The sequence below is a fragment of the Lucilia cuprina genome, chromosome 5 (genome assembly GCF_022045245.1).
Source record: "Lucilia cuprina isolate Lc7/37 chromosome 5, ASM2204524v1, whole genome shotgun sequence".
NCBI classification, from domain to species: domain Eukaryota; kingdom Metazoa; phylum Arthropoda; class Insecta; order Diptera; family Calliphoridae; genus Lucilia; species Lucilia cuprina.
Genome location: NC_060953.1, coordinates 51,173,911 through 51,191,569, shown reverse-complemented (window position 1 = coordinate 51,191,569; position 17,659 = coordinate 51,173,911). Strand labels below are relative to the sequence as shown.

At 31.1% G+C, this 17,659-nt stretch overlaps 1 protein-coding gene across 3 annotated transcripts in view; it reads right to left on the bottom strand.

Annotated features, from left to right (window-relative positions):
* Positions 1-17,659, bottom strand: part of LOC111689584 — an 89,448-nt gene continuing 71,789 nt past the window's right edge. Inside the window, exons 16-21 of one of the 3 annotated variants that reach the window (XM_046950914.1) lie at positions 15,150-15,761; positions 13,898-14,079; positions 13,150-13,437; positions 12,707-13,037; positions 12,498-12,643; positions 1-718 (exon numbers count right to left, since the gene is read on the bottom strand). In XM_046950914.1, the coding sequence (XP_046806870.1) occupies positions 128-718; positions 12,498-12,643; positions 12,707-13,037; positions 13,150-13,437; positions 13,898-14,079; positions 15,150-15,761 (2,150 nt within the window). In that variant the 3' untranslated portion in view covers positions 1-127. Of the gene's footprint in view, positions 783-7,288; positions 7,639-12,497; positions 12,644-12,706; positions 13,038-13,149; positions 13,438-13,897; positions 14,080-15,149; positions 15,762-17,659 lie in introns of those variants that run through there. The other 2 variants (XM_046950916.1, XM_046950915.1) reach the window with 2 other exon arrangements.

Genomic DNA, 17,659 nt, shown 5'->3' with positions numbered 1-17,659 from the left:
AGCTATTTCTTTTATTCTTTTTTTTTTGTTCTTTTATATTTAATTTGTAATTTTGTTTTACAAATGTTAATCAAAAATTAAATATACATATAAACGTTTATTTCTAAAAAAAGTAATTGTTATAAACTTAATCCAATGATAAAATTGATTCAATACTGTATCTATTGCGTGGCTTTAATAAGGGTCCACCTAAATAACTAATTGGATTTGAAAATTGTCGATGTGCTTCATCAATGAATGCTGGTGCCACTGGCACCTGAGCTCTTTGTTTGGTCACAAAAGGTTCCACTGCGACATCATCTATTTCCATTACAATTGCATTTATATCTTCGGGTTGTGTTGTCATTAAAGTACCAACTTCTGCTGCAGTCGCAGCAGCACCTGACATCATCACACTATTGTTATCAATATTATTAACATTATCACCTAGTTGTTGGTTGTCATGTTCTTTCAACTGTTCCGTTGCTGCTGCGGCTGTTGTTGCACATGTGGATGGGTTAGTTAATGATAATGGAACACTAGTTTCTAATATATCCGTTGGCCTATCGTTTGGTTCTTTATCATTTTCTGTGGGCAATTTGAAAGTTACCGATGGTCTTCTTTTTGTGCGTGGCATAGGTTTTGTTGCTGTACGCAATATTGTTGTTAGTGTTTGTGCTTGTGTTATTGAGGTTATATTATACTCTTCTGGTGTTGCAATAATGTTTGCTATAAAGGGCTGGTAAAAGGAGTTTTGGGTTATTTGGTTAGAATGTTTTGTTAGGTTAGGAAAAGTCTGTTTGCTTTGGTGGTGTTAAATGTTTAATCAGTTTTTTAGTGGTGGTTTTAGTTATTTGTTTATGTGAAATTTGAAAATTATTAAACGTTTACACGAGAAATTTATGAATAAGGGGTAATGGGAAAAAATGGGCAAAAACGAAAAGTTTGAAAAAAAAGAAATAAAATAAAATTTTATTATAAATGTGTTTTTCATTGTAAATACAAAATTTGCATTTGAACGGTTATAATGATAATATTTACAAAATGTTTTAAATGATTTTACCTTGGCTTTGTTAATGTTTATTAATTAGTTTTTTTTACCATATTATGTGTTAGAAATTAGCAAAGCAGCATTAACTATTACAAAGCTGTGGAAGCACTTACTTTATGTTTCATTGTAATATATTTTACATTTAACTCATATAAAGTTGTTATTTATTTATTATAAAAATGTTTCTTAATTTATCCTTTTTTTATAATTATATTTTGCTTACAAAACTTTATATTATTAAAATAAAGTTTTCTTTAACCATCTGTGGTCAATTACAAATCTCCACTTTCTTTTGGTTACATATGTATATAGTACATAATATTTTTTAATAACAAATATTTTCATTTGTTGAAATATGAGAAGATTTTTTCAAAAGTTCAAGCAGAGTCGTGCGAAATTTTGTTTTGTTCGTAATGTTGCATTTGAGCTAGACTATAGACTAGACTATAGACTAGACTATAGACTAGACTATAGACTAGACTATAGACTAGACTATAGACTAGACTATAGACTAGACTATAGACTAGACTATAGACTAGACTATAGACTAGACTATAGACTAGACTATAGACTAGACTATAGACTAGACTAAAGACTAGACTATAGACTAGACTATAGACTAGACTAAAGACTAGACTAAAGACTAGACTATAGACTAGACTATAGACTAGACTATAGACTAGACTATAGACTAGACTATAGACTAGACTATAGAGTAGACTATAGACTACACTATAGACTAGACTATAGACTAAACTATAGACTAGACTATAGACTAGACTGTAGACTAGACTATAGACTAGACTATAGACTAGACTATAGACTAGACTATAGACTAGACTATAGACTAGACTATAGACTAGACTATAGACTAGACTATAGACTAGACTATACAGTAGACTATAATCTAGACTAACACTAGACTATAGACTAGACTGTAGGCTAGACTATAGACTAGACCATAGACTAGACTATAGACTAGACTACAGAATAGGCTTTGGGCTGGACTACACACTAAACAATAGACTAGACGACAGAATAAACAACAGACTATAGTCTGGAATGGAGAGTAGTATTGAAAAGCCTTACTATTGACTGAAACATCTATCTGACTTGAAAACGATTGTACTTTACATACAAATTTTACGTTTTCTCTCAACATTTTCCTATATATATAACAACAAAATTACCTCCCCCGTATATTTCTCCAAAATTCTCTAAAACTACGCCTTAGGGTATATGGTACCAAATAAAATACAATTCAAAGTAAATGTTAAATTTACGTAAGTTTATTTTGAAAAATTTTTCAATAAACTGTAGCTTTAGTTCGTACAACACATGCCACTAACGTTTCTTTATCTTGCTCATGTGACACTTTCTACAATGCACACAAATAGACAGAAACACATACACACACATACATACATATGTTTATTATGTCCTTGTTATTGTGTGAATCCTTTATAACGTATACGACATTGTATGAATGCATGTTATATAAAAATGTTTGGTCTGATAATGTGTGTTACTATGGTTTGTTGCAAACTGTAAAATAAAATAAGAGAAAAAAAGAAAAATATTCTAGAGTAAAAAGTGTATTACAAAGGGACATTTTAAATTTTCGTTATTTTTGTTACTCTTTATTCTTGTTTGTTTTTTTTTTTTTGTTTCGAAAAAAAAGAAATGTCTTTTAGTTACCAACTAAAGGAGGAAAACCCGAATTGTCAACAATTTATATAAATATTTTATATACAAAATGCCAAAAAAGAAGCGTTAAAAAACGGCATTCAATGAATCTCTGTTTTCTCTCTGTTCATACACATATTCATTTTTTAATATGGGTAAACTTTGTTTATTGAAGGAGGGCCAACAAAAGATTAAGATACCATGTGTAGTAGCATATGCGTTGTCTGAAAGGTCAGTGTGTGGATAGCAATGAAAAACTTTTTGGATTTTTTTTAAGTTGTTAATTTGAAAAGCTGATTACTTAATTTATACGTTGTTGGTTAGAGCAAGGGAACAATCCTCAATTTAAGTAATTGAAGGGCCAGCTGTTCAAAAATAGCCAGAATTGCATTAAATACAATATTCTTTATATACTCAATGAATCTCTAGTAATATTAATTTCAATTTTGCATTTTCCTTAAGAACAAACTTTTTTTAAAAAACTCTTTACGATATTTTTTTAAGCAAAGTGCCACAAATTGGTCCCCCATGACCTTATAGCTTGTTTTTGTATTCATATGTGTCGTATGAGTGACATTTAATTAAAATTTATGCAACGAAGAGAAAAATTATTCTACAATTTCCTTTTATTTTGTTGTATGAGTAAGAATAAATACAACAAAAGATAAAGAGGAAGAAAAGGAAAATAAAAGATGAAATGAAAAACAAATAAAGAGAGTGAGAGTAAAGGAAAAATAACACATTGTTAATTTTCATGTCTATATATTGGTAGTGTTAAATTTATATGAAACGCATACATATATAAGTGTTTGTGCTACTAACACTGACATACAATAATATAAGTGTTTTACTTATGTTGTAATACTAGTTTAAGAGTATGTAAACATTTTTGAATAAATTATAAAGTTTTTAACCAATGGGAAAAATTTTTGGATATACTATCTTCCTCAAGTCGCCTATCGTCATCCCAGAAGTTTCACAATTTGTCACTCTGTTGAGTAGTGTGGACACATGTTATGGAGCCAAGTTAATGTGGTCTTCATTCGATCAGAAATTCGATTGACATACCGTATTATGACAGTAATAATTGGCTACTGGCTTTGGGCAGATAAGCAGGTTGAATGTCGAGTGCTTAAAGTGAACACCTGCCTTAACGGCCTTATTTCACGGTGGTCTTTTTCATCCACTGGGTAGACTTGACAACGGTCTACCATCGCCCCTGAATCCTTCCACGAAGAACTCAGGTGGCAATGCTGGTCAATGGAACGGGAGACTAACTCCAACATTGTGTAAAATCGATCTTCCGGTTATACCGAAAGATGACCACCGTTATGATGTCATGAAAGATTGCATTATTTAAAATGCAATCCACAACATCTAATGACCCATTCCAGTGCATTCCTTAACCTCTTTAAGTTTAAATTGATCAGTATCTCTCGTTTGTTCCAAAGTCAATAAATTCCAATTATTGCCCCGACAATTAGTAGTTGAGATGGCAACAGCATCGAAGATCTTACCCGAAGAGTAAAAGGCATACTAAACCTGTACTTATCTCTAATATATGGAGACTTTCCTGATAGTTCACCAATTATCGCATTAGTTCCATTCCCGTATGAAATACTGATCGGGTTCAGGAATTCATCATATGCTGCTTTGTACACAGACCTGTCCGAAGAGAGAATTATGCAACCCATAAGGTATTGGATATATCAGTCCTTAAACTAATATTCTCTCCCCACGATTTTGGGTATTAAACCACAGACACTTCGTGGATCCCGAAGGAACCTCAAACAACTGACCAGCCAGGACAAGTCCTGCGGCAACTGGCCACCCGTAGTACCAGATTATATGGTTCTCTGGTTAGACCATATGTCAAATCATTCCAAGGAAAGAACGAGGATACATTTGATCATCACCAATTTTTAGTCCCGGCAGACTAGAGGTATTGGTAGCACCTCTAGATATGCAGGTCGGATTACTAGAACCATAGCAGTTGCAAAATCAGGGAAAAGAAAGAAACTGTGTTCCATCTTCCGTGCTTATGCCCTGCTTTAGACGACAAGAACAACAGATTCCTTAATTAATGTTTTATTACCTGAGTCATCACCCAATGACCTTCTGAGATTTTAACGGCTACAGAGTCTAATACTATATAATAATATAATTGACGAGTGGAATGGTCCCCTCAAAACTAAGTCCTTTCGATCTAAATGTAACGTTTTAGAGGTAATATTAAGACTTAATTAATATATTAAATAAAACTAACAGAAATAGTAAAAAGTAATAAAAGGAAAAAAAACTAATCAATTCATACATTTAACAGACTGTTATTCTGATTTTACAGTAAATGTTAATATTGTACATGTGTATGAGTGTGTTTTTGAACTTTTACAATAATATGCAGGCACTCATATTATACATATATGTATTGTGTGTGTATGTATTGAAAATTTTCATGACACTGATGTGTATTTCATTGTATAAGTGCGAATATATTTCTTTTTTTATAAAATAAGGAATATAATGTATATGCAACAAACTCGCACATACATATAAAACATTTTATTTTTTGGAAACATTAAATTGCAGTGTTATAGGAACACAACAACAACAAATACTTGCTGCTGTTGTTTATGTTACACATTGCGTTCTTTATGGCGTATGAGTGACATGTAATTACACTTGACTGCATCATAAGTAACACTTTTATGTTGGCCAAGTGTAAATAAAATGTTTTACGCTTAAACACATTCATGCTCATAAAAACGCTCGCAACTATAAAAGGAGCGAGACGGATAGAAAAATAGACTATTTTTTGAAAGGAAAACGAAAACGAGAGTAGTATGAAAAGGATGTGTAATCTTATGTACTTATCAGAGGCAAATAGTTTGTTAAGTTTATTTCTGTAAAAGGATGAATAAGATAGACACACGATAATTGTCCCAGACAATTGGTGCTAGAGTTATATGGGTGTGGGTTGTACTGCTATACATATCCCAGCATCTTCAAAAATAAGAGAAAGAGAAGTAGAATTTACTCAATGGAAGAACTGAAAAAGACCTGAAGAAGTGATAAGAGTGATAGGAGGGATGTTTTTTATTTGTATCCAAATTCACTACATCTAAAGTAATTCTCAGGAAGTAATTTTTATGTTCTTTTTGTGGAAGTTATTAGGAAGTGAAATTATTGTCTTATATAATATTAACATAAATAAATACATTATACACATTTATCAATCAACTCCAAAATAAAATGGGTTTAATTAAAGAAAAAATCAGTACAAAAAAAAAATTACCTTAAAAAAATTACCAAAATTAGTTTCTTTTCGCTTCTTTGGAAGTCGATAAACATCACTTCCATAGAAGATAAACAAATTCACTTAGTGCTACTTTTGAAGTGGTGATAAATGTTATTCTTTTGGAAGTACTTCGGTTTAGTTTTGCTGGGATATTGTGGTTATTGGATCACGATGTGAATATCATAATATTTTATACATTATCGTGTGATAGTCAACCATGTAAGTTGCTGTGACCAGATGAATGTGGTTGTACTTTTGTTTCAATGTTGGGTCCAAGGAAAACCCGTTACACATTATGGTGTGATAGTCAATCATGTAAGTTGCAGTGACCAGGTTAATGTGGATGCACTTTTGTTGCAATGTTGAGTCCAAAGAAAGCCCGTTACTCATTATCGTGGCATAATCAATCATGTAAGTTGCAGTGACCAAGTGAATATGGATGCACTTTTGTTACAATGTTGAGTACATGAAAAGCCCATTATTAAGAAACTCATTTTAAGTGGTAGAGTTAGTGAATCCAATTAGTCCAATTACTTTTGAGTTGTGAGTCAGCATAGAGAGAAAACTATCGGACACGATTCTGTTTCACCGTTAGGTTGTTAAACAGCATTGAGAGAAAACGGTGAGATATAGTTCTCTTCCAACGAAATGTCCAAAAAAAATCCGTTATTTAGACATTAATTTTGAGTTGTAAGTTTACAACCATTAAACCAAGTGTTACTCCATTAAAATTTTGATAAAACAAACTTCATTTTAAGCTTATGAAGGTTATTTTTGTATTTCGAAGATTCCGAAGTGATCTTTAATAACAAATATCAGCTAGTGACTTCAAACGTAACCTCCTTTTAGATTTCTAAAAAATTTTTCGTGACACCTCTTGTAAATAAGCAATTACGTTGTAGTGTTTATCATTTACAACTATTTTTCACCTACAAACAAAACATTTGCGTTCTTTTTGGTACAAGTACTTAACTAAATTTAATTTTTTTATTTATTACTTTTTAAATTTATTATATTTTCGAGTTTTTTTTTTTTTTTTGTTATTTTGTTAAATTTTAATACTCAAAAGAAACATATCACAAATTATATTTACAAAATAAAAATATATTCTTTTTTTTCTAAACTTAATTCCAGAAAGTGTAGTTGTTTGTTGTTTATATTATCCAACAGAGTGAAAAATGTTTAAAAAATTATGAGCCGATTACAATAATAATTGCATCATTTTAATAAAAGATATTATCAGTCTTTCTAATTTCAAAATTTAAATGATACAATTTTGTTTTCTGATTTAAATCATAAACTCTGTGGACTATTAACTGAAACTTAGTATAACTTTCAAGTCTTATATTTAATATGCGTTTTTTTTCTTGTTTTTTAATTATTTGTTTTTTTTTTTGTCTTTGTTTTCTTTTTTTTTATTTCTTTATTAATTACTTCTTATATTATTATTACTGCCACCATTACCACCACTACCACTGCTGTTATAGAAACCATTTTGTTTTGAGACTTTTTTAACTTTAACTGTTTCTGCATCAGCTTCTGCTACTGTGGGTGGTCCCCAGGATACTTGTCGTTTCATTGATGGTTTACGATCTATTTTATTATTATTGGGTGGAGTTCTATTCTGTAATTTTAATACAAAAATATATCTCGAAACGTTTAATTAAATTGTTTTTTTTTTGTTTATTTTTATGTGAATAGTTTTTATTTTTACAATTTTATTCCATTCGTAGTATGACACATGCTGTTTTGTAGTTCAGGCAAATTATTATTTTTATTAAAAAAAATAATTAAAATCTTTTGAATGTTTTTTGTTTTTAAAATAGTCATGCACTTTATGAATGTTTTAATTAGATGAATAGTTTTATTTTAGCTAAACTAACCATTTGGGAAAATAACAAAATGCCGGTTCTCTATAATGTTGAATTTAACTTTTTAAACTTTTCAAAAATATCGAAAAACTTTTGTTAATTATATTTAATAATAAATTCTCATCTAAACAAATATGTGTAATAGATTTTCCTAAATTTTCAAATAAAAGATAATATTTTATATTGATTTTAATCAATTTAATGTTATTTCCTTTTCATTAATTTCTGCAGCATATAATTATAAAATACACAAAGTTTAACTCTGCTACTGACACATTACAACTCTGTTTTCCAAATATTTTATTTAAAATAACATTAATAATACCTACTAAATAAACTAACTAACAAGCATTAAAGTTTCATTATACCCTACACCACTATAGTGGGGAGGGTATTATACGTTTGTGCTGATGTTTGTAACATACAAAGATATTGGTCCAATACCACCCTTAAAGTATACCGATCGATTCAGAATCATTTTTCGTCTATTAAGTCGATTAAGACATGTCCGTCCGTCGTCCGTCCGTCGGTCCGGCTGGCTGGCTGTCAATGTAAACCTTGTGCGCAAGGTACATCCGCAATTTTCAAGATAATTTGATGAAATTTGGACCAAGCATGTTTTTTTGGCACAGGAACGAAACCTATTGACACTGCAGATTTTCGTAAGGATCGGCCCTTATTTGACCCTAGCCCCCATACAAACCCCCCTTCAAAAAATGTCTTAAACGTCTACAATTGACTTGTAACCATTTGTATAGCAATAAAACTCAACCAAACTAACTGTTATTTAAAAATATATCCTTTTCCCAAATTTACAGAGGATCGGTCCATATTTGACCTATATAAAGCCTCATTTAGAAATTTTAGTTTTTTATCAATAAATTGATTAAATATTTTGGAATTATGGTAATATTCAACATAAAAGTTTCTTTATAAAAAATAAAAATTTTAAAAATATACTCATGGTGTAGGGTATTATATGGTTGGCCATGCCCGACTATACTTTCCTATTTGTATTAATATATGTATTTATGTAATTTGAAAAGTTTTGTTTTCAAATAATACACTTGATTTGTATTTGAAACACATGTCAGCAATCAGTATTATTTATATATTTTACAAAATTGTAATTATAATTATTGTAATAACATATACATATGCACATATGCATCTAAAAGTTCCCAGCAGTTCGACAAAGAGTCAATGCATACAAAAAAGACAGTAATTTCCACTAATAGTTAACCACCTGGATGATTGTAATTCATATGTTTTGAGTCATTCGTCACGAATGTACCCTTTGTAATCGAGAATGAAGACAGTCGTCACTTTAGTGTCCTCTTTGTAAGCGGGAGCGGAGACAGTCGTCTTTTTTCTGTCCTCAAGTAACCTAGAGCTGTTTTTTTTTGAACTTCCGAAAGACAGTCGTCACTTTAGTGTCCCCTTTGTCAGCGAGAGAGCGGAGGCAATCGTCTCTTTACTGTCTCTTTGTAGTGTGTAGAGTGACGATTGACTTCCTTGTAGGACAAGCCCATGTTAAAATGGTCGGTCACCTGGGTAGTCAGGTGGCTAGGGGCCACCACAAGTGGTAGGTTAAGTGGTCAGTTCGGGATTGTCCCGTCAAACTGCTGGGTTGTTTTGAAAATGGTGAAAATATTTACAAAATTTAAATGTTAGATAACATGCTTTTATTGTTATGTATTCATGTATGTGTGTAAGTATAAACATTTACAAATACATTAAGAACTAAATACATACATATATATAAGTATATACATTTACATGCATATTTACATAAACATATTTACATTTATGGCACTTAATAAATTAAAATTTTATATATTTTGAAAGGAAAAAAATAAACTATAAAATAATTAAAAATTACATATTTATTTACACTGGTCATAATTTGATTAGGGAAACAGTTTAAAGGCAAGATAGGAAGACAAGATTATTTATGTTAGTTGATCAAAGTCGTCAATAGAAATATTGTATTATTATTATTCGTTTGCATTAGTTAAACTCTAGATCACTATAGTAGGAAAGGCATTATGCATTTGTGCTGTTGTTTTTAGTATTGGTTCTACACCTATAATAATACCTTAAAATATAACAATCGGCTCAGAATCACTTCGTCTGCCCTTCTGCCCGTCTGTGTATACATGTCAACTTTCTACGCGCACTACAGGTAGCAATTTTAAGATAATTTCAAAAAATGTGTCATGTTTCCTTTAAGGACGAAGCCTATTGAGTTTCAAAATCGTTACATTGTTTTGTGTAGCCCCTATACAGCCGTTCTCTCATGAATACAGCTTTTAAGCTTATAAATATGTTAAATGTTCTTATATCTGTGCAAAAATTGGCCAAACGATAGGTCCTTATTTGACCACCATAAAACATCTCCTTCAGAAAATGACAGTAGGGTCAAAATCTACATATAAATGATAATATCTTGATGAAAATCTGAATAATTAACTTCAATATATTATAGTAATACCCTGGCTCATAAAACCCCTCTTTTAGAAAATCTCTATTTTTGTCAACAAATCTTTAGTTTCTAAATTAAAAAAAAAAATCAAAATTTTTATCTTAATCACTGGTGTAAGTTATCATATGGTAGGTCATGACCGATAGTTCTTACATGTTTTTACTCATCAGTTCCCTTTTAACTTTGTTGTGGAAAAAATTTCCCTGTTGTGAAATTTGTTGATGGCATTTTGTAAGCATTAAACAGCAATCAATTATTGTGAATACCATTTTCCCTATTGTGAATGCAATCTTTCCCTTTGATTGAAATTAATATTTAAAGAGAACAAAATTTTCACTTCTATTGGCAATAGGGGGTGATTATCAAGAGTTATTTTTCGAGAAGGAGTTTAAGTCAACGTTTTTAGTCGAAAAAACTAAACTAATTTCTATCGATAGAAACTTTTTTATGTTTATAAAGCATTTAAGTTGTTTTTTTTTGCCATAATTCCGAAAATTCTTAATAATTTGTTGACAAAAAAGTGATTTTCTATAAGTGGGGTTGTATTTTCTCCCCTCTAAAAGGAGTATAGGGTATAAAAACAAGTTTTATTAAATGAATTGTTTAAAAAACTAGTGTCCGGATTAAGTTTCTTTCTCAGCTTAAGTATGCTTAGTTTATGTCATACAAAATGTCTAAATCATTGAAGAATATAGGATAACTGGATATGACCACTAAGATTCTAATACCTGACCCCAACATAGAGGAAAAAAAGATTTCTTAAGTGCAAACGGATCATTCGTTGAAACGTTTTTGTTAAAATAACATGAAAATATTTAGAGAGCGATGTTGTTTATAATATTACATGCTTCAGAAGCACTGATTGGATAATTCTAAGGAACAACATTCAGGGAACTGAGTCCCTGAATATCGGAAGATAGATCACTATATAAGGGTTTAATTATTTTACTCATTATACCTTACATCACTATAGTGGGGAGGATATTATGCATTTGTGTTGATGTTTTTAACACCAAACAAATATTGGCCCTAGATACACCTTAAAGTATAGAATAATTTTCTGAGTCGATTTAGGTATGTCCGTCCGTCTGTCTGTGTTTCCATGTAAACCTTCTGCGTTTTCAATTTTTAAGATAATTTGACTTTTTTGGTTCAAGGACGAACGCTATTGAAAATAGTTAAAATCTGTTCATAATTTTGCCTAGCCCACATAAAACCGTACCCCCCGAATCGTGCCTTTGGGCTCCTTATTCATTAAATGTTCTATTATGTCAACAAAAATCAGCAAAACTTAGTTTTATAGAACGATAAATGACACTACTGACTTTTATAGTGATCGGGCCTTATTTGACCCTAGCCCACATACAAACTCCCCTTCAGAAAATGACTTGAATGTTAAAATTCACTCATAATTACGAATAAAGAGATTAAAATCTACATAAATAACTTAGAAGTAGACATAATTTCCCCTCACGAAATTTATAAGGAAAGGCCTATATTTACCCCTACTCTCCTATGAAACCTCTTGTAGAATATCTCTTTTTTTGTCAACAATAAGTAAAAATATTCCGCAATACGGTTAAAAGACAAATTAAATGTTTTATTTTTTAAAAAATAAACCACACTTTTAACATACTGACTGGTGTAGGGTATCATGGTCGGTCATACTCTACTATACATTCTTACTTGTTTTTACTATATATCTATTCCATATTTCTGTTTGATATATTTTTACTAAATAAATCAATTCTATTAAAACCATTTTTCTATTCAAACCAAAGCCCAGTGTTAAAATGTGTAATAATTCGATTTTTAGTAAAATAACATAAAATAAATAAAAATACAATTCGAACAAGCAACAACAACAAAAAAACTTAAAAATTAAACATACATACATCAATTATTAATTATATTAGTATATAATATGCCCAAATAAAATATGTAATTTTTTTTAATAAATACATAATAATTTAAAACAACATTAGGCATCATTAAAATAATTATTAATTTTTTTTTTTCCAATAATTAATCAAAATAAAGCATTTCTGCACTCATCGTACAGATGGGAGCCAATTTATTAAGGGATGCAATGTCATCAAAAGAGGATAAAGAAGTTGTAATGCTTACCGTTGATTGATCTAATGTCGTAGACGAAACGGAAGTATTTAAACCATTCTCTTTAATTTCGTTTAAAGTAGATGGGGAGGGATTAACATCTTGAGATTTATTAGTTTGAGAATCTGTATTATCAGCAGATTCTTTGGTGGGGAGATCTTTAAGAGGAAATGTTAAGTAAATATTGAGAATGGGAGAATTTTTTATGTATTTTCCTTTACCTTCAACTGTTGTAGTGTTGACAATTTTATCTGGGTCTGTATATTTGTTGGAATTTTTATTTGTTTCTTCTTCATCTTTGGCTTTAGTAGGTTCGAGTTTAGTTGTTTCGAGATTATTTTTCTTTTGAACATCTTTGGTTTCTGTTGTTTCTTGTGGTTTTACTTCATCATTCTCTTGTTCCTCTTCATCCTCCTCTTCAATGCGTGTATCAATTTGTCCCACTGATACTTCACCATTACGTTTAATGCTACCATTACTAGCACTATTGCCATTTTTTAAAATACCCACCAAAGGTGCACCATTTCCAGGTTTCTTTTCATCAACTGGCAACTGTTAAAATCGAAGAAAAAGTAATTTAAGTAAAACATGTTTGTTTATGTTTCGTAATATGTTTTTGGTATGTATGTATGTATGCTAGAGTAAATTTTGTAAATAATCTTACCGCTTTGTAAACATACGGTTGCCCAGCTACACCCGGCGATTCATGCATTTTCGTGGCCTGTTCCTTTGACCAAATAATATCTTCATCCGTTTCACGTTCAATACGTCGTTTGTATGCTAAATGACTGCGATAGACTTCGAGTAGGCAGCATATAACAATGATTACAAACAGAGATGTAAGTGTTATGAATACCACTTGGGTTGAGTCTTCCTTTGTTGATTCATCGTATACATATTTGGCCGCATACGGTATACGCTGCGGTGGCTCTTCTACCCAATTTTCTGCACTCTATAGGTTTATGTTGCAAGTAGTTAAACATACGTTTAATTAATGACATTTATGTGTGTGTGTGTTTATATGGAAAAATATATTTGTCCAATTCACAATCGATGTTGTACGGTTGTATCGTAGTAAATCGTAATTTTCATACTCTACACCATTATAATGGGGAGGGTATATTGGGTTTGTGCTGATGTGTGTTACGCACATTAATATTGGTCCAATTGATCCTCCTTAAAGTATACCAATCGGCTCAGAATCATTTTCTATGTCGACTTAGCTATGTCAAAAAATTTTATTTGAAAAATTTTTATGACATACAACGCTACAATGATACAACATCGATTATGAATTGGACAATTGTTTCTACATGATATGTATTAATCAGAGAAACTGTTCGGTATAATGTAAATTGATATTTATTTAATGTCATTTAAAAGTTGTAAAATAATGTAAAGAATTTTCTTACCAAACTAACATTAACCATAGGCTCCTGGGAAGGTTGTTCTGTTATATCAAATTTAGCCACACATTGGGCACTACGCACACCTTGAGGATTAATGACGGTGATATTGTCAGCTCCGGATTTAGTAAAGAACATATACTCCTCCAAAGGTTTCATAATATAATGATTTACTTGTATGTAAATGTCTGAAATATAAAAAAAAATTAATTGAAAATTTTCTTAATTAAAACTGTTCTTAAGATTGAAACCTTGTACTACAACTTTATATATCTTCCCCTAAAGACCTTCTATAAATTTTCAAAAATATGCTTCAATTTATTTTCTTAATTTTCTCATAAAATACAATCAACCATCTAATGTCAATGACCACCATTAAAGTTCTTTAAAAAATTCTCTACAAATTATTTCTTTGAAATGTGAACAAAAAAAATTGTTCAAAGAAATGAACCTATAAATATCCTCTTTCTAGCAAAAAACACTTCTAAATATTACTATTTTAACCCATTTCAAAAGCTTGGCGAAGCTTAAAGAATTAATAGCCGTTTCGCTGAAATTTATTGAACTTCATATCGATGGCTAAGCATACATGTGTGTATGGAGTTCGTACCCATACATACGTATGGATATGTGTGTGCTAACCCAAATACAAATTTGTATTTTTATTTATTTTTTGTTGTTGTCTATTTTTCGGCGTTAAAAACTGAACAGAAGACCATACATAAAAACAGTTAACAACTTTACTAAACCATAGTGTCCGTAGCCATATTGATAGGAATAGGGACGATATGCTCAAAGGATTTATGTACTACAAAACTATATAAGCTTTTTGTATTTGTTCACATTGCTACTGATGTAGACACATGTTTAAGTGTGCACATGTGATAATTTTCTACAGGATAATAGAATAGGGAAAATTTATGTTCTAGCTCAGTTCTAGTTCAGTTCTAGTTCAGTTCTAGTTCAGTTCTAGTTCAGTTCTTGTTCAGTTCTAGTTCAGTTCTAGTTCAGTTCTAGTTCAGTTCTAGTTCAGTTCTAGTTCAGTTCTAGTTCAGTTCTAGTTCAGTTCTAGTTCAGTTCTAGTTCAGTTCTAGTTCAGTTCTAGTTCAGTTCTAGTTGATTTCTAGTTCAGTTCTACTTCAATTAGTATTTCCATACTATCTATATGTGTACTTAGTCAAATGCATTGCAATATATAAATAAAATCTATACAAAAATGTTAGCCCTTCACTCCTTTTTCATGTACTCATATACTCACTCGACAAACAACCGCTATAACTTTTAAAGACAGCAAACCGTGAATCTGTAGTATTAATGCCACCGATTTGCACACGATTAGCACTCATTTCAGCTGATGGTGTTAAAGCTCTTGCACTAATTGCCGCCAAAGGCACTTGTTCTCGGTCAATATAAAGTGTTGCTTCAGTGAAGTTACGCTGGTAATAGATGGAGTGACGGGCATTGTTTATGAAATTTCTATCGATACGAGCACCTACAGCTGGGCCTTCACGATCTTCTTCGAACAGTAGATAACCGTCTGCGGTAATAGCAATCATAAGATAATAACTACGATCGGCGGCGGTTTGAAGCAAAAGCATCACACGGTTGGCTCGCCTCAAATCCAGCGATGAGAAAGCCAATTGAAGACGTACATAATCCACTTTACCCGCCAATTCAAATTTGCGCTGTAACGTTGATTCACCACTAAAGTCAGCACCCTTTTCTTCCATGCAAAACTCTCCCAAGAAACTGGTATGTTCACAATCACAGGTTGATTCCTGTTTAGCGAAATTCTCTCGACAAATGCCACCATTTTTACAGGGTTCAGCATCACATTTAATTTGACAATTGGGCAAAACGCCATCAATATCTGAAATGTGGAAATAGATTTTTTTCTTAAATTTAATGGAAAAACATAATTATTTTTTCTTTCCATAATAAAGAAGAAAATTATTATTCTAAATATTTAATAATATGTTAGCATGTTATACATTTTAATATTTCCTTAACGCCACATGCTTCCTTACAGACTTGTTGTAGAAAATTTTGTTTCTTTTCTTTTTTTCTCGAAATATTTACTTTATCCGTAGTTGCCTTTACGAGTAAATAGTTTATTTAGGATTTCCTTGCTGGTAAATTCAATTTACAAAAATATTCAAAAATTACTTATGGCAGTGGGTGGTGGCATTTTGAATCGAAGTTCAAAGAAATGCTCTTGGGTATATTGCCATTTTTATCCGATTAACATTTGTTAATTTCACTTGCTAGTACTTATGCATGTGGTTGACCAAGTGAATATTTTGGGGATAGAAACAGAAATGGGCAATATTAAAAAAAGTAAATTTTTTGAACTAAGAAACCATACATCTGTAATATAACGGAATGTCTCGACACCATTTAGAACTTATGAAGGGCAGTAGTAAGCTCTCTATCATATGGGTATCATATGATAGAGATAAAGTACAATGAAATCGATAACGTACTGTAGAGGGAAACTTAACTTGTCGGAAGTGAAAAAGTCGACTTCTATACTTTTCGACTTTTAGTATTTCATATATAGTCGCCTTTTCGACTTTTTTCTAATTTTTCTGACTTTTTCACTTTTCTCGAATTTTTGATCTTTTCTGACGTTTTTCGAATTTTCTACTTTTTCCGAAGTTTTTCGAATTTTCTGTTTTTTCGACTATTTTCCACTTATTCGACGTTTTTTGAATTTTTTACTTTTTCCGACTTATTCGACTCTTCGACTTTTGTCATTTAGTTAAAAGTCGACTATTTGCTTTTTATGAAAAGTATATTTTTTCGGTTTGTTCCGACGTTTTTCGAATTATCGACTTTTTCCGACTTCTTTCGAATTTTTTCGACTTTTCAACTTTTTCCAACCTATACGACTTTTTCCAACTTTTTTCTACTTTTCAACTTTTTTCGACTTTTCAACTATTTTTTTTACTTTTTTCGAGTTTTTCCGACTATTTTGGAGTTTTGACTTTTTTTCAAAATGTTTGTCCTGGGGTCAATATTTGATGAGCTGGATCTTTTATGAAAAGTATATTTTTTCGGCTTGTTCCGACGTTTTTCGAATTATCGATTTTTTCCGACTCCTTTCGAATTTTCGTCTTTTTCGACACTTTTCGACTTTTCAACTTTTTACAACTTATTCGACTTTTTCCAACTTTTTTCGACTTTCCAACTTTTTTCGACTTTTCAACTATTTTTTACTTTTTTCGAGTTTTCCGACTATTTTAGAGTTTTGACTTTTTTTCAAAATGTTTGTCCTGGGGTCAATATTTGACGAGCTGGATCAAAGGATAAATAAGTCTGTTTTTGAGTTTTTTATGATTTTTTTTCCAAAGGAAAGAAATTTTGGACGAAAAATACTGAGTTTAACCTCAGTCTGTGTCGAATTTTTATTTTTTATAAATATTCTATAAACCACTTTTAACGACTTTTAGTCGAATATTTCCGACTTTTTTCTACTTTTCGACCTTTTCCGACTTATCGACTTTTTACGACTATTTTAGACTTCTTTCGTCCTTTTTCCGACCTTTTCCCACTTTTTTCGACTATTTCTGACTTTCCGACTTTTTTTATAGACGATAGTCGAGTTATCGACTTTTTTGGAACAAAATTGTCGACTTCGACTTTTTCCGACAAAAAGTCGATTGTTCGATTATTCGAAAGTCGATTTATAGAACCCTTGCTTGTAATAATGGCAGGACCTCCAAATTTCTATGTGGCGACACCAGTGTGAGGATGACAAGAAGCCCT